Source organism: Phaseolus vulgaris, chromosome 4 (genome assembly GCF_051622355.1).
Source record: "Phaseolus vulgaris cultivar YP4 chromosome 4, ASM5162235v1, whole genome shotgun sequence".
Classification (NCBI taxonomy): domain Eukaryota; kingdom Viridiplantae; phylum Streptophyta; class Magnoliopsida; order Fabales; family Fabaceae; genus Phaseolus; species Phaseolus vulgaris.
In genome coordinates, this window is record NC_143501.1 from 8,811,600 (window position 1) to 8,836,262 (window position 24,663).

At 33.0% G+C, this 24,663-nt stretch overlaps 2 protein-coding genes across 5 annotated transcripts; one reads left to right on the plus strand and one right to left on the minus strand.

Annotated features, from left to right (window-relative positions):
- Positions 1-603: 603 nt before the first annotated feature.
- On the plus strand, positions 604-7,423 carry LOC137837117 (Ribosomal protein S24e family protein). 3 transcript variants are annotated; one of them, XM_068645983.2, is made up of 7 exons: positions 604-656; positions 863-1,024; positions 2,871-3,006; positions 3,816-3,900; positions 4,002-4,049; positions 6,065-6,165; positions 7,063-7,423. In XM_068645983.2, the coding sequence occupies exons 2-7, from the start codon at positions 877-879 to the stop codon at positions 7,202-7,204; spliced, it is 660 nt and encodes a 219-aa protein (XP_068502084.1). In that variant the 5' UTR covers positions 604-656; positions 863-876; the 3' UTR covers positions 7,205-7,423. The 3 variants fall into 3 exon arrangements, with proteins under 3 accessions (XP_068502084.1, XP_068502083.1, XP_068502085.1); XM_068645982.2 differs by having other exon boundaries at positions 607-674; XM_068645984.2 differs by having other exon boundaries at positions 610-674; positions 860-1,024.
- Positions 7,424-8,371: 948 nt separating this feature from the next.
- On the minus strand, positions 8,372-11,577 carry LOC137837118 (SWI/SNF complex component SNF12 homolog). 2 transcript variants are annotated; one of them, XM_068645985.2, is made up of 3 exons: positions 11,210-11,577; positions 9,377-10,967; positions 8,372-8,937 (listed from the first exon to the last, which is right to left on the minus strand). In XM_068645985.2, exons 2-3 carry the CDS (start codon positions 10,945-10,947, stop codon positions 8,865-8,867), a joined length of 1,644 nt encoding a protein of 547 aa, XP_068502086.1. In that variant the 5' UTR covers positions 10,948-10,967; positions 11,210-11,577; the 3' UTR covers positions 8,372-8,864. The 2 variants fall into 2 exon arrangements, with proteins under 2 accessions (XP_068502086.1, XP_090157539.1); XM_090301413.1 differs by having other exon boundaries at positions 9,377-11,577.
- Positions 11,578-24,663: the final 13,086 nt, after the last annotated feature.

Consider the following 24,663-nt stretch of genomic DNA (forward strand, 5'->3'; position numbering starts at 1 on the left):
TAGCACTCATTCTATAATTATGAAATTTTTGCAATTACCAAAATTGTTTCTTGGGCGCAATTGATTTGAACGTGACAAATTCTTTCTGTGCTTCCATATTTTCCTTTCCTAAATTTTTAAAAATACTAAAATTATTTTCATATTTTATTGATATTTTTTTAATTTTAAAATGTGGAATTTCAAGACTTCCTAAATTATAAATTTGAGAAGTTAATACTTGTGAATTATTTTTTATTTTTATTATATAATATAAAATATAAAATTTATATTTTGAATTATATAATTCAGCAAAATTTGTATTTTGGATTTTTTATTATGAATGGTACAATCTAAAAATTAAATTTTGTATTTTAGATAATAAGAAATGATGATTTTATATTATGAATTATATTATAAATTGTACAAATCTAAAATGGAAAATTTGTATTTTAGACAACTAAAAAAAGGGTATTTTGGTATTTTCGAAATATGAGGTGTAGGAAGAAACAGATGGAGGTCCAGAAAGAATTGGCTTTTGAATGTTCAAAGTAGGTGGGCCGTTTGGGAACCGTAATGGGCCAATCTGGCACCCAAAACAAAACCCACTGCCCTGAACTTGTCTTGTGTGTGTTCCTTCTCGCTGCACTGCTTCCCCAATCTTCTCTCTGGCGATCAAGGTATCAAAATCGAAACAGGTACTTTCGCAAAAGTATCATCTTTTTACGTACCCATTTTCGTTTTTGTTTTCACAGTGCCTTCAATTGCATTTCCACTTACAAAAGACGTTTATTTATCTATGCTTCATAACAAAATGAATTGGGTGGTGGCTAAGATCCTCTCTTTGTTGTTTTTAACTTCTCATTTTATGGTTTGGAAATAGCAGGTGTGTTGTGGAAGATGACTTCTATTGTTAGGGCTGCATTGAGATCCAAGTGCAGTTCAAGTGTTTGTGCACTTGTTCCAGTGAGGTGTTTCTCCACTGAAGCAGCACAGCCACCTCTCAATTCAACTACCCCTCCTCCATTCTTTGACGTTGATCATTCTGGTACCACCCTATTTGTGCACTTATTCTCCCATTTCTATTGCTCTTAAACTTTCCTTAGATTTTAGAGAGAAAAAACTGTTCTACCACAACTGGAGGTTTTAAATTGCTATCATGGTTGTGGTTTTGCCGCATTCCTTGATATTGCGGCAGATGCAGCCATAAAGATGCCACATAGAGTCCAAAAACCTTGACATTATGGCCGAAATTGTGGTCAGAGTTGCCGACTGATATGCAAAACTTGTTGCTGCTGTTACTTTTAGGACCCGCTTGGTGGCCAGGATATGATATAATAGGATAATATAACTATTCTGCCCTGCTTTAATCAGTTGTCTGGTTCTGTGGTATAGGATATTTATTTCTATCATAGCAACTACGCTACATGGTCACTACTTCTGTCACATACTAATGGACAGCATTAGTGTCACTACATCTGTCATGATCATTGTCAATGTCATTAGTGTCACTACATCTGTCATCATCATTGTCAATGTCACCCTTTTTGTCATAAGAGACATTACCACTTTCACCACTGTTATCACTCTCACTATCTTTGTCATTGTCACCATCATTTCTTTATTATACTGTCATCGGTCCATCTTTGTCGTCATGTTTACCATTTGCTACCATCTCGTTATTGATGTTGTTGTCATTGTAACCATTTGCACGGACATCACCGACCAACACAACATATTAGTATTTGGTCCTTATCATGGTATGCACCAAATATCATATATAATTAATGCTTTTCTTGCTCTTATTTTATCATGTTCGTATCCTACTTTTGTATCTTATCCTATCATGTCCTGACCATCAAACAAGCCCTTAGAGTATTAGTACATTGTTGTTATTATTCTTATTTGGAGTAGGAGGAGGTTCTTGTTTCTGTGAGAGTATCAATACCTTTAGGCTATGTTTGGGAGTTGGGTTTTGGAGGAGAAGAAAAGGGAGGGGTAAACTAAACAAAAGATTAACATTAAGGATGTGTTATTTTATTGGCTTTGAAGGAGAAGAAAGGAGGATATTTTATTTTAAGTTAAGAGACTTGTGCAATATTTCTAACAATAAACAAAAGATTGACATATTAAGTCTGTTAATATATTAATTTATTTCTTTTTGTTTTATAAAATTATAAAATTAGAGAATGTTTATTAGAAAGAAAAAAAAATCTGTCACTCCCTTCTTTCCCATCCTAAACCTAACTCCAAAACTCGGTATGTTAGGATGGAGAATTTGGAAGAAAAGGAAAAGGTGGGCTAATCTTTCATTTTAGGTAATGATGATTCATTCAAATGAGGAATGCCATGCCATGTTAGATCATCTTGTAACCTTCTAATTACTGTGTATATAGTTCTTTAAAGTTTATTTGGGTCCTACATAAGGCTTATGGTAAACTTTACAATGGGGAGAGGAGATAAGAGTGAGAAAGGAGGAGTGCATCCCTTTCTCTCTAATTATTAATTTCAAATAATTGGGATGCCTAGCAAAGTCCTCCTCCTCCATGTCATCATCATCATCATCATTGTCCTTGTTTTAAGTTTTTGGTTACTCCTCATATCTATTCGTGTGTATTATTAACATTCAAAGGCCAAATAGTTTACGGATTTGAGAATGTGAAAATAATAAATGTATAAAATTATAGGAATTTGGCATACAGTATATATCATTGATGCAATTGACAATATATTTTTGCATACATTTGGATTTTGAAAATAAGATGTTACATTTCTAACCCATTCACTGCTAGCCATGTTATTTAAATAATACCTTTTAACACTTTATAGTTCTTTTGTTTTAAATAATTTCCATCTAAGGTAATGACCGTTTTCCTTTCTCTTTATTTCTTTAGGAGTGACATATGGTAAGCTGTTTGGTATTCGTAAACATGTACTGAAAACAGATATCATCAACTTCTTTGAAGATTGTAATTTGACTCTGGAGGATGTTAAATTGGATTACAACCGTAGCTTTTTTCCAGTTTCAACGTAATGTATTCCATCTTTTGTCTTGCTTTGTGTGTATTGTGAAAGTTCTAGTATTTTGTCATAGAAATATAATCAGTGCATTTTCATGCCTATCACAGGCAATTGCATTTTCTTTTCTTTTTCCTTTACTTTGAATGATGTTTTGGAGAACAAGAGGGAAAGTTCAATTTCATTATATATTTGTTTGTTACATGTCATGATCTTAGAATTTGGACTTTCAAGCCTTAAAATCCTATAAAACTGACTTGTCGGTGAGGACTGTTCAAGATATATATATATATATATATATATATATATTAAAGTTCTATTTAAGTCATATTTTTAGTTGTTGTGAAACTAAACACCATTAAAAAACACTCCTTTGAACTTTAATTAAGGCGTCTTTCCATAATATGGAGTGTTAGATTTTGTCATACTCGTTTTGTTATATGAACTCATGTATTTCATTGAAGACAAGTAGAAATAATCCCAATTGCAGAGGTAAAATCATAATACAGGAAAAGTGAAAAGACAAAGAGTAGCTTTTTGAGGGTGTGCTAACCTTCCCTTTCAATCCTTATCCAATTATTGCCTACCTCTTTCTTCCCTCTCCCCGTTTTTTTTTAAACTGATTTTCCTCTCTTTTACTTCCTCAATTGCTAGAATTAGTATTTCGTTATTACCTTGGTTCATCCGCATGACTCTCCCCGTGCAATAATCATCTAGCATAGCTAACATCCTGAAAGTGGCTTATCATTGTGTTTTCTAAGTGGGCCTCCTCTTAGATTGTTTACTTCAAATTATCATTTAAATGTTTTGGGTATAATCAGGTTGTTGCAATTCCCCACTCGGAAATCCTATGACAATGCTATAAGGGTGGTTGTAAGGAAAGGTCGCTTGTACAGATTGGACAGGGTATGCTGCTCTGCACAGATGTATTTTTCAAAAATCAAATAGTTTTTATGGTTGTTTATAATTGGAAAATGTTTTTATTTTGTTCCTTTTTCTGATATCAGGCTGATCGTTCCCAATGGGACATTGTAAAACCATATGATGGAAAAACTGTCAGTACAGATTCTTACCTATCTTTGCTTATTGTTTTTAGAATAGTATTTATTTTTTTATGGTTTATAATATATTTAAACTACCCAAATGCATAACCATAAGGTTTTTTATTGTTGGATTTTTAAATAGTGAGCAGATCACAATAATTTGGAGGTAAATCTTAGAAGTTTTAATCTTTACTTCTTTGTCAAGAGATGCATATTATTGTTTTTTCTGTTTTCCCTTAATAAATGAAAAGTTTAAAACATTGGTTGATTTTGTTGACTTGTATAATTAAGGAATGTTAATTAAACACATTTTACAAGAATTCTTTGAAATTAAAGTACCAAGGATAATGGAAAAGGATCAAGAAATGTAATTCTGTTGTATGAGGAACATGCAAATCAGAATTATTCATGAATATCTAAGTATCTGAAACTTGAACCATCACAAACAAAAAATTTCTTCCCTTAAGATTTTGAAAGTTTAGGGTGTTGTTTGTTATAGTCAGGATCAAGCAACACATAGCGATTTCATGTTATTGTTTTTTTGTTTCAAAAAGAGATTATGGAAAAGCATCATTGTAAAACATATGATCCCATCTATGTTGTCATCCTATGTTATATCATATCAATTATTTGTAGGTTACTCAAAAAGGGTAAAAATAAAGAAAAGAAATACAAAAGTGTAGGGGAACTATACCAAAACCTACTCAAGAAAGAAATCTATAATAAGGTTGAGAATCCTTAATAAATCATATGTAAGAAAATCCAAAATGTCATCCTACCAATGATTATATCTTTCAATTACACCATTTAAGCATGCAAGTTTATCAACACAATTATTCCCTTCCATGTAAATATGAGAAACATGAAATCTCAATTTTACATTTAAACTTCATATTTTGCCATCTAGAGCAAAGATACCAAGGAATAGTATGATAATTTTGAAAAGCTTATACAACCAACTTTGAGTCACTCTCTAGCCCCAAGCTATGCCAACCTTCATCAAAAGCAATATCAAGTGCATGAATAGCTCATGATTTCAAAATGAATGGATTCAAGAGAAACCAAAAAGTTGCTTATTAACATAAATATTGAAAAGAGAAAACAGAGAAAGCAAAAAGGATCATTGAGACATTTATCTTATTGAAGAAAGAGTACAACTAGAGAATTTATATAGATGATGACAAGTCATGATTGATGAAATGCATGCATTTGAACATAGTAGTACTTGAGAGTTTGTCCCCCTTTCTCCTAGTAAGAAGTCTGTGGGTTGTAGATGGGTCTGTGCAATTAAAGTTGGTCCTCTTGGTGAAGTAGATAGTCTCAAAGCTCACTTAGTGACTAAGGGATACACTTAGATTTATGGTCTGTATTACTATGATACTTTTTCTCCTATGGCTAAGATTAACATTGTTCGTCTTTTCCTTGCCATGGCTTCCATTTGTCACTAGCCTCTTCACTAACTTGACAAAAATGCCTTGATTCATGGTGCTCTAGAGAAGATTACATTGGTCTCTCTTTAGGGTTAGGGTTTAAGGTAAGTGCCTTACCTTTTGTAACTCCTATATATACATCAATAAAAGGCACAAAAGTGTAGCTTGAATACCCTGATTTTCCTCCATCTTATTTTTTCAAGTAAATGAATAAGAAGATTCCAAATATATTTTTCTCCTAATTATAAAGATATTGAAAATATTTTTATCCTAATAATCCTTCATTTACAACAAGTTACAACATCAAACTTATTCAGTTTATTTATGCATTACTTATTGAATGCATTATCTATAAATCAAAAGATCGCTTGGATTCTCGTATGGAAGTACTAAGATTGTGGATGCCATAAAAATTTGGTATTTGGTGTTGTGCTTCTATTTACCACTGTTGTGTGATATGCTGGCTAAAGCTGAAATTATATTTAGAATTACTTTATAAACTGAAGACTGCCAGTTGAAGTGTTATAATTTTTGTTGTTTTATGCAAATATTACAGTGGAAATAACACATTTACCTAACACTGCCTAAATTTTTTAGATTTTGATTCAAGGAATGCATCGAACTGCTTCACATGAAGATGTAGCGCGCATCCTGTCCGGTTGTGAATTTGATTCCTCTGCCATCAACGTATTTTTGAGGTTAACATCAACTATACTTCAAATTTGATATTTTATTTTAGAGTTAAACATGTTTTTAGTCTTTTGTGAAGAGGGCAATTTTTAGTTTAGTTAAGAACGTGTTTGGCAAAACTTCTTCATAAATACTTCTAGGAGAAGATAAAATTAAAATAAGTGAGAAAACTTCTACAAATTACTAGTTTACGCTGTAGTTAAAAATCTTATTTTTGAGGAACTAACGACAGATCTTCTACAAAAAGCATAAATCATATTTAGTTTATGGAGAAGTTTAGTGCATTTCTTATTTTCTTCTCTTACAAGTGCTTTTAGTTTCATTTATGGAAATGTATCATGCATGTGTGGTCCCCATTTTCACCAGTGACCTAAAAGTGAAGAACTTCTGTGGTGGACAAGGATCACAGTTGACACATTTAATGGATCAAATGCGATAATTTTAGTTTTAGGGTCTGAAGGTGAACAGTTCTACATTTATAAGGACTAAAATAATGTTTAAACCTTGAGGGGTTGTTTCAAGGTATAAAATTGTATTCATAGAAAGAGAAGTGCTTGGAATAAACTCTTAACATTCTGAACACATACTCTCATTGATTGAAATATGTTGAAAATCACAAAATTTGGCAGGTCTCACTTTATTTAAGGATCTCTCTCAATTTTGTACTTCAATAAATTGTATCTATGTTCCTAACCCTCCCAAGAATGTTATTACCATGAACAAGTATTAATATTAGTAGTTTATAAAAAAGTTAGAATTTATGTAATTGAAAAAAAAGAAACATGAAAAAGGATGAAGTGAGGTAGGTGATTGTTATAGAAAGAAAGTAATTTTTTCGGTGCCTTGAAACAAATGGCTGCTTGATTATATGCTTCTAAAACTGGAGATTATTTTCTTATTTTCAGGTCAGGAGATTGGGGGGCTGCAGAACCTATTAAATTGGCCACAGTACGTTTCCATTCAAGGACTCAAGCAATGAATGCATACATCGCAAAAAATGGAACCTTTTGCCAAAACAATCGCCTTTCTATACAAGTTTTGCAGTAATTCATCATGCCCGTTAGTGGTGCTAGTATTATATACTTTAATAGAGCCTAGAGTTTTTAACAAGTTTTTTTTTATTCCATGGTTATTTGGGATTTCATAATGCCTTTGGCTTACGGTGATCCAAGGAAATGTCAAAACTGTGGCAAAATGTCTATCTTGAGTAGTAACACTTGACGAATCAGTTTATCAGTTACTGATGAAGAGTTTGGTTTTTCTTTATATTGAAGTGTATTTTTATGTTATCCAATTAGTCAAATGTGTTTAGCTATTTGCACGCTGATATAAAACTAGTAACTTTTCAGTTATTGATTATACGTGAGTTCGTGTAGTCTAGTTCTTTGAATAAAAATATGTCCGTGGATATTTTGTTGGAAGTTATGTAAATATGTTAGCAAACACAGAAATAGTAGAAATTATTGCCAAACAAGAATTTGGTTAAGAATATGAGAGGAAGAGTTAAATTCAAAAAGAATATTAAAGAAACAAATTTTTTCTGTCAAGACTGGATAATTTGCGTTTACTGTCTTTCTTGCTTGTGGTAGTTGTTTCTCAGGTTCCATCTCCCAAATTAAACCTTAATTCTCCGTCCTCTGTCCCTACAATGGTAGGTCACTATCCTATCATCCAAAATTAATAAAGCACAAATTTATTTGCCTGTTTACATAAGCCATGTCTTTCTTATACAATATTTGCCTGTTTACGGAAGCCATGTCGTATTATTTAGTAAATTATGTTAAACAACAAATATGTGAAGTGTCAAACAACTTATGTTAGGCAACTGTATTGGAGATTATCTAAACGGTTTCACAGTTAGAACTTGATGTTGCTATGATAACCAATGTAAAAAACTATGTAAAGCAAATAATACTTGAATAAATCAGATTATAGAGTACAATTTTCATGTATAATCATTATAAATGATCAACTAATCCAAAAACATTACTTCTATTAACATTTAATGTAAAATAATTTTACATCATCAAATAAACCAAAATCATTATTTGTAAAGCTTGGAGCCTGTTATATGCGGTGTTCATGAAAGACTGTTGCATTGCTTCAAGTTGAGTTAAAGTAAAAGAAGAAAAGCAACCAAATTTTACTATTAGAGAATTATTTATTTACCACTACTACTATCATTCATATTGAGCAGGTAACACAGTCCAAAAATCAATGTCAACAGAAGCTATAGATATAGATGAAATACGAGGCATGGGGTGCAACATTTGTTTTTTATCGTGTTGTCGCAAGACAACTGAAGACACTGTACACCAATCAAATCCTTCCTAATACAATTTTCCATAATGACAAGCATCTTGCGCGGAGAAATGAACTCTGAGGTAACCAAAGAATTCACCACAGTTGACTACAACTAGATGTGAAACTGTGGCACCATTTATCACCTAACAAATAATTATCAGCACTGCAACTAGTTGTGCTCATACTACCCATACAACAACATATTGTATATATTACCATGGAGCAGCATTCCTTCCCGCCACTAATACAGCATGGAAGTCGGAAAACTAGCTACTTCAGAAATTCTCGTAGTATATATCTCCAAATACATCGCCAAAAGGGATGAATTACTGAGTATATATATCCCCAAATACATCGCCAAAAGGGATGAATTACTGAGTAAGTGGCCCTCCAACTCCTCCTGTCATGTGCTTCCTGGTGCATCACTTCCCACAGCTGGTTTGCGATTCAGATATCGAATAACAGCATCTTCAACCCTGTTCAAGTTGTCAAACAAGATAAAATTTAACAATGATTGTAACTGACGTGCATTTATATAACATTGAAGAAAAAACACATGAACACTGATCAACTCTACTTTTAGTTGGCACAAACACTAACATCTCTTGAGACTTAAAACTGCTGTGAATAGGAAAAATAAGAAGAGGGTTAATGCAATCTCAAGAAGCCTCGGGTGTCAATATGATGCACTTTTAGTCACATCTGAATTTTGAAATGAAATCCTTCCATGGATATGAGTTGGTGATCTAAGTGTATCAGTCAACTAATTAGAATCCAAATGATCTAAGGCAACATATAGAAGTCAACTATTAATATCTAAACTATAAAGCTAGATTTTAAATTATTCTCATTAGCTAAATCATAACCATGTTAACAGTATTATAAACAAAAAATAACATAAATGTTAAGGCTTACCATGGTTGGTTGAAGAAATCTGATCTGCGCTCTTTTTCTGCATTGCGACTAGGTTCTCCGGAAACAAGTTTCAGATCCCTGCTTTGAGATTCAATCAATGCATTAATAAATTCTACTGGCGATTGACTGAAACCAAGAAAGAATGACCGTCTCCTTCTGTGCTCATGAATTTTTCTAATGATTCCACATATTGCTTCATCACATGTCTCAATCTCTTTGTTCTTTTCCACATTAGCCAATAAAGCAGACAACTCCCTCTGAATTGGGAAAGGAACATCAACCATCACATCATAACAAGCAGTCCCAGCTGGACTGTTTCCCGATAGCTTGATCTTGTGTTCCAAAAGTATAGGCTGTGGAGGGAACAAATGTGAAGATATTTTCTGAGAAACCATTGTAAACTTCATCTTTTCTTCTCCAAATACTTTCTGAAGAGGCTGATCACAGTGAAAGAAAGAAGGGTCATTAGGGTTTTGCAACTTCCTGGCCTTTACATAGTGCCAGATCGCAGCAACAATTCTTGGGCGGGTATCAACCTCAATACCAAGAACCTCTGTCAAAGCAGGCGAAAGCTTAAACTTCTCTGGTATATAATTCATTTCCAGCCGTATATTCACTGTAAACTCTTTATCCCCTTTCCTCTTAACTTCAAAACCTTCATGTGGAGCAGGTGATCGAGCATTCTCCCACATAATAATATGATTATCTGGATATAGTCTCTGATCTAAAGAAATGGTTACTCTTTTGAAGAAAGCTGAAAACTTGGGATACAAAGGAGTCGACTTCTGAACCACTCCTGGCTGATCAGGGTCTACACCATCTTCCAATATCCTTCCAACTATCTTCAGCGTCCAGGTTGGAGGCTCTGCAGTCGGCTTCTTTGGAATTGTGCGAATTTGATTAGCAAAAGTGTTAAATACATAGATGCGAAGGGTTTTCTGAATACAGGGTGGGTTTTTGAGCGCTTCCTGGATGTCAGCCTTCTTCCTAGCAAGTGCTGCATCAACACGAGACTCAAACTCGAGAAGCTGTGTGTACAGGGCAGACTCGGGCAGTATAGCTGCCACTTTATCTTGCAGCTGTTTCTCCGGAAGCTTCTGCTTCTTCCTCCGGGAAGCAGGTGTGAGCTCCATCGGTCTCAAAGGAGAGAAGCTGTTGGGAGGGGAAAATCCAACTGGCCGAATTGGAGGTTTCAAAGGGATCCGTTTCCCACTAGCATTGCCCGGTGTGGAAATAGGCGAGGACAGCCCCAAACTCCCCAAACCACCACCTTGGTTCTGATTAAGACTCAAACCCTGTGCTTGCAAATGAGCCTGGATTTGAGCATGGGCTGCAGCTGCTGCTTGGGCATGAGCCTGAGCCTGAGCCTGGGCCTTGGACTGAGCTTGGACAATAGCATGGGCCTGTGACAGTGGAAACTGCCCTTGAAAACCAACGGGAATCTGGCCCGGTCCTTGGGACTGTGAAAAACCAAGGTTTGTAGGTATAGAATTGGAGGATATTCCAGCATTGCCAAAGGATGAGGAAGAGGCCCCAATGCCCTTAGAAGGGTTATTATTGTTCACAGACATCACTATCCAAACCTAATCCACTAGTCAACCAGAAAAGGGCAAAACAAAAACAAAAGCAAAAACAAAAACCTCAATACCAAAATGAAAAGATCATATCTTTAACTCTCGATCTTAACCAGTGAACCAAGCGAGGAAATAACCAACAAATTCAAGCGTCCAAATTCAGAACTTGCGTGAGTCACCACCGACTACGAATTTGCATTGCCCCGGAAAATTAAAAAAAGCCCGAAAATGAAAAACCACTTAATCGACTAGGGTTTACCTCGATCTGGCCTTAGAAGGATCCGCGAAACTCCAGATGGTTAGAAGAAGACGAGATTATCTTGGGTGCATGGGGGTTGGGTGGGAGAGAGGGATGGATTGGAAGGATCTTGAATTTGAGAGAAAAGGGAAAGAGTGAGAAAGATTGGTTATGGTTCTTTTCTGGAAGGTGGACGATGATGGCGGTGAAGCGTGGCTAGGGTTAGGAAAATGGCCCAATTTTGGGAGGTCAAACCTCAATGTTTAGTCACTCAATGAGTATGCCTTCCCTTCTAAAGCTTTCCACCAAAACGCCGTCGTTCCTGTTGCTTCTTCTTCCTCTAAACTGATAATTTTTTTAAAAACATTTTAATAATAAACATGATTCCTTTTTTCATTTTCATGATTCATTTATTTTATCACTTTGACCCCATTAATATTATGCAATCTTTTTACCTAATTAAAAAAAATTGTTGAAAAAATATATTAATAATTTGAATTTATTTAGTACAAATTTGAATATTACATCAATTTCAACTAATGAAAGAATTGTATGTATTTTTTTTTTTTTATAAATTGATTCAAATTTTTTTGTTAACAATATTTTGGGAGATTTAATTATATCTTATTTTGACAGATATCGAGAATGAAACGGTGCTTGTTTCTATAAATGCATTTGAAAAATAAAATATTTGTGATCGGCTACATTAGCATTATAACTACAAGTGGAATACACACGATCTCGTATTTATTTATATATATATATATATATATATATTTATTTATTTAAACAAAACATAAATGTATGTGTATTTGTATATATGAGAAAGAGAACATGAGAGCTATATTATTGGATTTCAAGATATTTGAGAAAAAGAGAGATAAAGTGAGAAAAAATATAGAAAGAAAAAATATGATAAAATTCAAATTGAAAAGCATCTATTGTCACTACAAAAAAATAAAATAAATAAAAAATTCCATTCAAAACTTTTAATAACTGTTTTAATAAAATTAAATATTAATATAAAGATAAAATAAAATAAAAATTGAGAACAAGAGAAGAATCTCTTTATTCAAGAAGAAAAAGAAATTATTGTCTATAATAAAAACTTTCCTAATAAATATATATATATATATGAGTTTTTACTATTATATAAAATACTAAATTATTGACATTCTATGAAAAGGTTTTAAAACACAACTCAAACAACTTTTTTATATTTTTTTATTTTACATTAAATAGTGTTTTAAATATTAAGTGATTTTAGTTAAGAAAAACTGTAATAATAAATGAAGACAAATTAAGTAAATTGTTCTATAAGACTTTAAAAATATAATCAAATTTTTTTAATAACAAGGTTAAATATGTTTTTTTTATTGTATTTTATGTGAAATTATTCTCCATTTCTAGTCCAAACTATAAACTTCCTGGTTTTTTTAGTATGAAAATTATTGGAACGAGTCTTTGATAATATACGACATTAACTTTTTTTGAAGTGACGAACATACTTTCAACGTGGATTGTATTTTAACGTCCACGTGAATCGTTTGGTTTGAACAGTGTATTTGGAGGGAGAAACAAAGGAGAAAACAAAGAGTGACAAAGTTTAACTGAAAAAGTTACATTATTGCCCTCTACAAGAAGATTATTGTGGTTGAGTGATTGTGACATTCGTTTTATGAGGTGAATTAGAGTTTTGGTGGGGTGATCTTTAGGGTTGTTTTCGTAGAATGACATTGGTTTTAAAAGGTAAGAATTTTTTGTTTTGCTTTGTTTTGTGTTATGAATGATATTTGAATAAAAATGTAAGAAATGGGATTCACAATCAATCTTCATCATATGAGAAAGTTTATAACATCTCCGTTGTTGTTGCATTACAAAGGAGGTGAAAAACATGTTTTTCATTGGTTGAATTCAGATAGGTGATGACTCTTTATGGGAAGTGCACCGCATTGTCAGAAGTAATAATGTGTTCCTAAAAACGGATATTGAGTCCACAAGGAACAGTTGAATAATCAAGTAAAACATTCGCTAAATATAAGACAAAATAATAAAAATGTAATGAAAGTTGTTATGATGACAATGATTAGTCAAAAAACAAGTAAAAGAATTTGTTGCTTCAAGTTGGAAAAATAGGGATTGGGTTTCATCTTTCTTACTCTTTTGTATTTTGATTAGCATGAAAATATTATGTCCTTTGATTGATATTGATGCTCCTATAAAAACCATTTATATTGATTCCTCGCATATAAAATTTTTAAGGTGTTTCTTAAATATCGATTTCTCGCATATTTATAAAAACAACTTATCATTACGATTAGATGTTGATAGCAATTAACATTCCAAGTCTATTCCTAACACTCAGATATGTTAAGTATTATTAATTAGGTCAGAACCCTAAAAATACTTTCCAGACAAATTTAAGATTCTAGATCAAGAATTAAAAGCAAAATAATAATATCAATAATCAATCAAGAACATAATATTATGTTCAGATATCACCTCAATACATAAGAGTTTGAACAAATTACTCTAAATCCTAAAGGGTAGAATTAGTCACTCGTGATGACTATTACACGCAAGGAAAGCATGAAAAGAAGATCCATGATGTTTTTCCTTGACAACTGCCTCCTTTAATGTTTCTGACACCTCCTATTCTCCCAATTGGGTTACAAGTCACTCAATGATGTTTTCCTCTCAATCTTACACACTAGGGTTGTGCCTAAAACCCCCTATTTAACCTAATTTGATTGGGCTTAAGTGGATTCTCGCGCAAGCAAGAATGGGCTCACTTGAGCGAGTAAAACGTTGAAATTGACCAATGTTGCTGGAGCATTCTAGCTCAACCGAGAATGGGCTCGCTTGAGCAAGATCCTATGATGCTCAGTTGGGTATTTGTGGGCTTGGTGCATGTCGGGGCCTTTCAGCTTCCCCTTTTAACTTATATTATTCTCCTTTTACTCAATCATCTTCATCCTACCCTAGAATCTTGAAATTAATACAAAATTTGGGAATAAATCGTTCTTATTCAAATAAAGATCACAAAATATGTAAAAATGTATAAATTCATAAATTAGGATTTTAGCAATTATTACTTATAAGTGCCTATTTTTTAATATGAAATATTACTGATTTTGGCTCTTATCAATAGGTGGTCATATTTTGAAGTGGTTGGGATAATTAAGGAGTTTAAGTATGATTATAAGGTTAAGCTATGGTGGAAACCTAAGAAAGGAAGGATGGAGAAAAATTTGAAATACTTAATTAGGGATAGAGATTCTATGGATATGGCTAACTGCAAAAAATACAAAGCCGAAAGTAGAAATTTATGCTTAACATGATGTCATTAGTGAAACACATATAATTGAGTACATTGGCTTTGATCAAAGTGATGAAGTCAATGGTAATGAGGGTTTAAGGGTGATGATGTGGAAAGGGTTGGGAGTGATAATGTGGAATGGGTTGGGACAGGATAAGAGAAGTGGAAATTTGTTATCTGTATGGTCTGGACAGGATAAGTTCCAATTTACATATTACACTAAAAAAATATGTTGTAGATCTTAAGCACCATACTTGTACATGTTCTTTTGGGGTTTTAGTAGGTATACCTTGTAGACATGTTGTTGCAATCAATTGTAAGTTAGAACAACCTATAAATAAGATATTACAAAAGGGATGCATATGATGCTTATTGCAACCAAGAAATTTTTGTCATAAATGGATAGTAGTTGTGGTCAAGAAAAAATTCACTACACATCGTAACTCCATTGCATAAGACACCTCCGGGAAGGCCAAGATAATTAAGGAGGAGAGAAGTTGATAAAATTTGTCATGCCACAAAAATTAGCAGAACAAACGTGAGAATGAGGTGCAACACATGTCAACAGTATGGTCACAACAGTAGAGCTTGCATAAATTAATTTAGAAAAGGTCCAAAAAAACTACATAGGTAATGAACCATTTACCACTTACACTGATGTAAAGCTTCTATCCAAATTTGCTTTTAATGTGTACTATATGTGCAAGGGAAAATGAAGACACCAAACAATCCAACTGCAACTGCAATGAGGACCATGAGTAAAGGTTCTACATCTGGAATGATAGACCAAATCACATCCACAATAGCTCAATGAACATAGAAGAAGAAGAGCAAATCGTCCACCACTCACATGGAGACACCTATTGTAGGCTATCAAGCAAGTTCTACTAAGGTCTTTCAAAAGAAAAAGTAAAACTGCATTGGGATGTGTAAAATTTCGTTATTAATGGTCATGTGTTGCCTCTTTTGAACATTTTTTGTTCCATTTGATGGAGGGTTTTTTAATGTAGTTTGTCCTGTTGTATTTGAGGCTCCACCAACTTTTGTATTTACTTTATCAAACATGTATGGACAAGTTATATTACCTATTACTTTTAAATTTCTTCATTACAACTAATGACTTTTATTACTTCCATTTGACATATTCAAAACGCTTCTTTTGCCTGATACAATCATAACTAACATTGATTTCAATAAATAGAGAAAACACAACATTCCAATAAAAAGGGAAAACATGTATTTGTACTTAAGTTCATTTCAGATCCACTTCAAAGGGGATAACATTACATATTACATTTTCTATTTAGCAAAAAAATGAAGCAAAAGATAATTGTAATGCCAAAGATACACCCAAAAAACACATTCATTTTCCCAAATTTTCTCTTGTCACTAATTTTTGCTTAAACTTAGCATTCTTCTTAGATAGATAATACAACACTATGTTGTCTTTTATTACGTTTGATAAGGCACATAGTGTAAGCTAACCTTGTACTTCAATAAATATAAATATATGTATATATATACATACATATATGCTCATTCTATGTTGCATGGAATATTATATGCCAAAGAGACCCATTAAAAGCAAAAGTTAAAGTCAACATTAAAAGATATCTTGGAGTTCGAACTAAAGTTACTTCTTCTTTGCAATTCTGAAGTATTGAGCATTGAGCATTGACAACTCTGGAAAGAATATTTGCCTTGTACAACTATGCACAAGTAGGGAAAATTAAGCCAAGGCACATTGTCCAAGGAAAGATAACTGGATCTAGCTTTTGGAAATATTACATAAAGAAGAAGAGATCATTTAATGCATTCCAATCAAGCAAGCTCTTTAGACGAAAGAAGTATATACAAAAGAACTAAAGGTGATTCAGTGGCAAAAACTTATTCACAACAATCATCTTTTTCAAACCCTATATTAAGCATCTCAAGGAGAAGAAGAAAATAATAGACCATGTTGTATAGTGCTAAAATGTTGCTCAAATTTTGTGTGCCCTTTTAAAGCTTCACAGAAGAACATTATTGGTGTTCAATCAACTAACTGAGAGAGAGTGTGTGTGATCAAATTCTACATACACCTTTAGACGATTATCCTTTCTAGCAAGCTTCAATTTGATCAATTGATCATTCTATGTGCAAATTATTCATCTTGGCTAGAAGTGGTTGTTTGGAAAATCATACTTAATTAAGTTAGGAGTGACTTGTATAAAGAATACTCAAGAGATTAGCTGGGAGTGGATACAAGCTCAAAAAATACTTAGTTGAGCCAATAGTGGCTTGTGTCAATAATACTCAAGGGGTTAGTCAAGAGTGGTTAGGGTCCAAAGATTACTCGATTAATCCATGAATGACTTGTATCAAGAATACTCAAGGGGCTAGTTAGGAGTGACTATGTGCCCAAAGAATACTCAATTGTATTTCATTGTAGTAGTTTGCTTATGGATCTCAATTAGTTGATTGAGAACTGAACATAGTTTATTTGATTAGACGAACAAATATAAAAGTTATAGTGTGTATCCTTTCTTTTTCTATCTCTCTACTTTGCATATTATTGTTATATGTAACAAAGAAGGAGAGTCACTGCAATATTAGATATAACCAAAATGTTTCATATAAGTAATTTCGTTAAGCTAAATTGCTTTGTTTGATACACTGCATTAGATACAACTACCATTAGTTGATTACTTAATTATAAATCTATTGTTTACGTATTCATTGTCAGACTATATTTGCGAAAAGTGCACAAAAGTTTTAAAACAAAAAAACAATTCAATCCTCCTTTCTTGTGTTCTTCCTATTTTAACACAAGTGGATTTGTTAAATAAAAAGTTGTTTAACATATCTTATTAGACTCAATTTCTATTAAGAAAATCGTTAACATTTTTTTTAACCTATAATACTATCGTCTGAATTATCATTATGAGACAATATTCACGAATTTTTTTTAAAGAATTATTAAAACACAATTTAGCACGCCCCTTCTTGTGTTTTTCTTGTTTTCTACAGTAACATTGAATTGATAAGTGTCTAATTTCAATAATATTTCATATTAAAATATAGACACTTATGAGTATTAATTGCTAAAATAAATATAAAATAACCCCTAATTTATGATTTTATACCTTTTTTTACATATTTTATCATCTTTATTCGAATAAGGACATTTTATTCCCAAATTTGGTGTTAATTTTAGGCTTCTATGGAAGAATTGAGATGACTGGGCTAAAGAAGAATAATATAAGGTAAAAGGAGAAAGTTGAAAGGCCCCGAAATGCACAAGTGCAGAAAAAGCTCAAATCAACATCAGAGCATCTCGCTTAAGCGAGCCCATTCTCGCTTAAGCGAGATAACGCTAGACACATTGGGTCTTTTTATGTTTTATTCAATGAGCTCATCAATGTCAAGCAAGAAGTCACTTAACCCTAGCAGATTAGGAAATAGGGGGCTAGAGGCTCAACCCTAGTGTGCAAGATTAAGAGAAAAAAAATCATTGAGTAGCTTGTAACCCATTGGGAGAATAAAAGGTGTTAGAAGATGTGTGACTAATTCTACCCTGTGGATTTGGGAGTAATTTGTTCAATCTCTTATGTATTAAGGTGATATCTAAATATAATATTTTGTTCTTGATTGATTATTGGTATTATTGTTTTGCTTCTAATTCTTGATCTAGAATCTTAAATCTAACTAGAAAGTATTTTTATGGTTCTGACCTAAACAATAATACTTAACATATTTGAGTGCTAGGAATAAACTTGAAATATTAATTGCTATCAACGTCTGATCTTGATACTATGTTGTTTTATAAATATGCGAGGAATCGATATGTAGGAAGCATTTTAAGAACTTTATATACGAAGAATCGATATAAATGAATTTTATACTAGCATCAATATCAATCAAAGGACATAATGTTATCATGCTAATAAAAATAAAATAGAGTGAGAAAGATGAAACCAAATCCCTATTTTTCCAATTGAAGTAACAACTCTTTGCTTTGTTTTCTTGTTAATCATTGTCATCTCAACAAACTCCCAACAAACTTTTATTATTCTGTTTTATATTTAGCGAATCTTTTACTTAAATATTCAACTGTTCCTTGTGGGTTCGATATCCGTCCTCAGGGACACATTATTACTTCTGACAACGCGGTGCACTTGCCGTAAAAAGTCATCAAACATAGGTCTATAACGAGCTCATCTATTCTTACATTTTATACTTGAAACTCAACTTGCATCCTATCAACGACTTGTGTTTCATTCATGATCTAATATCCTTCTTTTGTTTTCTTCTAATACTTATTTCACACCAGGTATCTTATGTTAGGAAAACCAAAAATTTATTTTGTTATTATCAAAAGTTGGGTATCAATGGTAAGACTATGAGATTAAGACATGTATCATATAATGACTTAATTCATATTGGCCTTAATAGTTAGTGAATGGAGTTATCCATTCTAAAGTCAAATGTGTGAAAATTGTGTTGGAAATCACTCTATGGAAAGATGTGGCTAGCTTCAAACTTGATGGAGTCAAAATTACGATGGTTGTTGAAAAATTTGACAAATTTGGTGTCTACAAAGTATGTTTGAGGGATCCTAACATCCAAAATTTCTTCATGTTTAAAACACGTGCTATGAAGAAAGATGATAGAGTTCTTACCTTTGTCATAACATAAATTCTTGTTCCAATGTGAATCAACCTTACTTAAATGACAACAAAACATATATTGATGATTTGTGCTTTAAAAAGTGCACAAAATGGATTGGAATGAAATTGTTTTAAATAATACCATGTAAACAAGGAGGTTGACTATTTATCCTGTTTCCTATTTTGCTTTTATCTCGTTCCCTATTCTTCTGTTATCCCTAATTTTTATAACACTATAAGGTGTATTTTACATATGAAGCGTCAATCATTTGCTTTAGTTTAAACAAGATCAACAATAATGAACTTGACCATATGGGGTTAACTAAACGTAGTGATGATTTTGTCTACAAAGAATAGCCTTTCAAAGGTAGAACTAGAATAACTAAATAAAATACTTTAAAAAAACTTGAGAAATTGTTTTCACCTTTTAAAATCACTACTAAATAAATTGGATATACTATATAACTGGTAGCTTGAGAGGTAAAAACACTATGATATTCAATTAGATATAGTTGATAAAAAAATTTCTGGTATGTAGAAACGTTCACACATCGGAGGAGGATGAGTTAGAAGATGGGGAGTGATTAAATGGTCCCATGTGTTTTAACATTTTTTTTTGTCTCTTGTGATTTCTAGTGTTTTTAGTCTTTTATGATTTTTCTAGTTCATCAATGCCTTTAGTCGTGATGTTCACTATCTTGTTATCAAGGATTTTTTTTTTCTAGTGATTGTAATTATTTTTTTATCTATCAATGGAAATCATTTCTATTTTAGTATCTTGTTATTTTTTTTTATTATTACATTGTTTTTGGTAATGTCCAAGAGGATAAAAATTATATATGATTTTATGAATATTATATCTCTATTGCACTATATAAAGTTATAAAATACACAATGTTTTTTTTAGTGTTATCAGGATTGTTGATAAGAGTTTAAAGTTTAGGGTTTATAACTTTCATGTTTAAATAATATGGAACATGCATTCCAAAGTTATTAATTAGATTAATCAAAACCTTTATTCCAACTTAAACAAAATTTAAAAAAAAATTAAATAGTTTTTTTTACCAAAATAGTTAATTATAACTTAACATAATTGATTATCATATGTTGTATAATTTATTATCATTAATATTGATTGATTATCTTTTAGTTTATTTTAAAACACAAGCGTGGAGTTAATCAATTATTCCTATAGCAATTTGTTGGATTCTCATAACCAATTAAGAGAAAACAAACTCAATTAAAGTAAGATATCATTGATTATCTCATAAACATAACTTACATTTAATCGTTTAAATGATGAAATAATCAATTACGTTTCTCAAATTATATTTCCAAATGTAACGAAAAATAATATAATCAATCATCATTAAATCTAATCCATTAAGTCTTCTCATAAATGTTTTCTATATTCTATAAATCTTTCTTAGTGCATTGTTAAGTTTATCAATTACACGTGTTATAAAATGTTTTACTATATCAAGAAAGCTAAAAAACACTTAAGAAACATTTGTTTAGATATTTTATGAAAGTTTTTATATCAAGGCATTTTGGTATAGTGCAAAAAGATTAAAAGAATACTCCTTATTAAGTGCGGGTTTGCGATTAAACGCATTTGTAAAAAACGCGGTGGCATTTTTGAAATTAATTTAATTTACAAATGCGGTTCTAGAGTAAAACCGCATTTGTAAATGCTTTTTACCCTAAAAATTTGAAGCGCGCCACTCCAGTTTCAGACTTTCACTTTCTTCTCCGCTCTGGCCTTCGTTTCCACTGTTCTTGCGCGCGCGTCCTCTCTGCATTTTCCTTCCTTTTCACCATTGTAAGTTTCGTTCATCATTCATTCATTCATTTTCGTTCCTTATTTCGTTGGCATTGACATTTTTGTTCCTTACTTCGTTGGCACATTTGCATTTTAGGTTACTGTTCCATTGTATTTGCTGCTTCATATTTGGTCTTCGCTGGTCTGTACCTGCTCCGCCACCGCCACCGCTTTCGCCGCCACCTTTGTCGCGTGCCTCTGCCACTCCGATCACCAACAACCTTGGTTCACGGAAAGGTTGGTGTTCTATTTAAAAAAAATTTGAATTTTTATTTAATATTTTGAATTTATATTTTTGTGTATTATAATTTATATATTATTATATATAAATTTGTATTATATAATTTGTATTTTCTTAAATTTATATTATATATTTAGTTAGTTGTTAATTACGTTTTAATAAAAGTTTTATGTTATGTTAGTTGTTACTTTTACAATAGAATTATCGTGTTTGGATTGAGTCCGGGGGTGTTCGACCCTCGGCAAATGTGTGAGATATAATATTAATTATTAGAAAATCCTAACTATTCCAGAATATATAATGGATCGAGGTTGGATTAATGTTGTTCATATAAGTGATGAGTACGAAAGGGGAGTAGAGGAATTTATACAATTTGCGCAGCGTAACGCGATTATTAGTGGTCATGATGGAGCAAAGATCAGGTGTCCGTGCGTTAACTGTTTGAATGGAAGGATACTGGATGTGAATATCATGAGGGAACACCTGCTATGTGATGGGTTTCTTCGATCTTATACAACTAGGACATGGCATGGTGAATTATTAAATTTACCACGTGTTTCCGTAACTCAAGAATATGTGAGTTCTACCATGGATGAAGCAGTACACGATGATGGAGATGATGATCGATTGGAGGACATGATTCGTGATGTGGGAGCTGATTTTGCAAAAGCGCATGGATATGGAAGTATGTCAAGAGATGCAGAGACTCCTTTGTATCCTGGATCAACTAACTTCACACGGTTGTCGGCGGTGTTAAGATTGATGAATTTGAAGGCAATAAACGGATGGACTGATAAAAGCTTCACGGAATTGCTCCAGCTATTGAAGGATATGCTTCCAGAGGGAAATACACTACCTAATCGTAATTACAAGGCCAAAAAGATTCTTTGTCCAATGGGTATGGAGCACAAAAAGATACATGCATGTCCTAATGATTGTATATTATACCGAAAAGATTTTGAATTGTTGAAAAGTTGTCCGAGGTGTGGGTTATCACGTTATAAGTTGAAACAAAAAGATGATGATTCTATTGATGAGATGGAAAAGCATGGACCCCCAATGAAGGTTATGTGGTATCTTCCCATCATTCCAAGGATGAAGCGTTTGTTTGCAAACCCAGACGATACTAAGAATCTTAGATGGCATGCAGATGAGGGGAAATGCGATGGCATGTACCGACATCCAACTGATTCTATTCAATGGAAGAAATTTGATGATGACTTTCCAGAGTTTGGTAAAGAATCAAGAAATATCCGACTTGGTTTAGCTACAGACGGAATGAATCTGTTTGGTAATATGAGTACAAATCACAGTTCATGGCCTGTATTACTAGTTATTTACAACTTACCTCCTGGATTGTGCATGAAGCGAAAATACATGATGTTGTCTATGATGATATCCGGTCCGAAACAGCCAGGGAATGATATTGATGTTTATCTAAGTCCCCTAATTGAAGATTTGAAGTTAATGTGGGACCAGGGTGTTGAAGTATTTGACGGATTTGCTAATGAAACTTTCAAGCTTCATGCCATGTTATTTTGCACCATCAATGACTTTCCGGCATATGGTAACTTAGCAGGTTATAGTGTTAAGGGTCACAAAGCGTGTCCAATATGCGAAGAAGACACTGCTTCTCAACAATTGAAACATGGAAGAAAAACAGTATATCTTCGGCATCGGAGGTTTCTTAGAAGTCATCATCCTTACCGGAGGTTGAAAAAAGCCTTTAATGGACACCAGGAGGGTAGTGGTCCACCAACTCCATTAACCGGTGTTGAGGTTTACGAAAAGGTAAATAACATAGACCACACCTTCGGTAAGTAAAAAAAAAAAGTCATCTGTGACAAATATTTGGAAGAAGAAATCAATCTTCTTTGATCTTCCGTACTGGTCGAGGTTAGAAGTCAGACATTGTATAGACGTAATGCATGTTGAGAAGAATGTGTGTGACAGCTTAATTGGCACACTTCTTAACATTAACGGGAAGACGAAGGATGGTCTAAATGCTCATTTAGATTTGATTGAGATGAACATATGCGACGAGTTGGCACCCATAGAAATGGGTAAGCGTACATATTTGCCCCCATCCTGTTACACAATGTCAAAAGATGAAAAAATTAGTTTTTGTCAATGTCTAAAAGGTGTGAAAGTGCCACAAGGACATTCCTCAAATGTGAAGAGCCTAGTGTCAATGCAAGATTTGAAGTTAATTAGGTTGAAGTCTCATGATTGTCACATCTTGATGCAACAGTTGTTGCCGGTAGCTATCCGTGGGATCTTACCAAAAAATGTTAGACATACCATAACCCGTTTGTGCTCATTCTTCTCTTCCATCTGTTGTAAAGTCATTGATCCCTCAAAACTAGATGAACTTCAAAATGAAATTGTTGTTATCTTGTGTGAATTGGAGATGTTTTTTCCTCCGTCTTTTTTTGACATCATGGTTCATCTAGTGGTGCATCTGGTAAGAGAGATTAGATTGTGTGGACCAATGTACTTAAGATGGATGTATCCTGTTGAGCGGTATATGAAAATTTTGAAAGGTTATGTGAAAAATCATTATCGTCCAGAGGCTTCAATGATTGAAAGGTACATAGCTGAATAAAGTATTGAATTTTGTTCAGAGTACATGACAAAAGCAAATCCAATAGGTGTTCCAGCTAATTCATGGCACCACAGGCGTTCTACAAGTAAATGTTTACGTGGTGTGAATATTGTAAGCAAATCTCGATCAGAAGTCTTGCAAGCACATTTGTACATATTGAATAACACAGATGAAGTTGTACCTTACATAGAAGCTCACAAAGCCATTGTGAAGGCAAATAACCCAAGACAAACAGAGAAATGGGTATTGATGGAACATAATAGAACTTTCATGCCTTGGTTTAAAGACGAGGTGTTCAAGGATTCAACGACATCAGAGACCTTGACTTGGTTGGCTGCTGGATTTAAGTTTGATGTCATCTCATGTACAGCGTACGAAGTGAATAATTGTATATTTTACACGAAGTCCATGGATGAAAAGAGTACAGTTCAAAATTCTGGTGTTACTCTTGAAGCCGAGTCAATGCAGTTTTCGACTTCGAAAGATACAAATCCAGTACTTGGATCAATGGCATACTATGGGTTTATAGAAGAGATATGGGAGATTGACTACACTAAGTTTTCCGTTCCAGTTTTCAAGTGTAAATGGGTTGACAATAAAAGTGGGGTTAAAATTGATGATTCAGGATTCACACTAGTGGACTTTCGAAAGATAGGGTATCGAGATGAGCCATTTATAATGGTTCAACAAGCATCTCAAGTTTTCTACGTGAAAGATCGTACGTCAGAACATTGGTATGTCTTTTTACACGGCAAAAAACAAGGGGAGACCATAGATGATATTGAAAATGGTGACCCCTGTTCATTCACACCAAAGATAATTAATAAAGATGACGATGT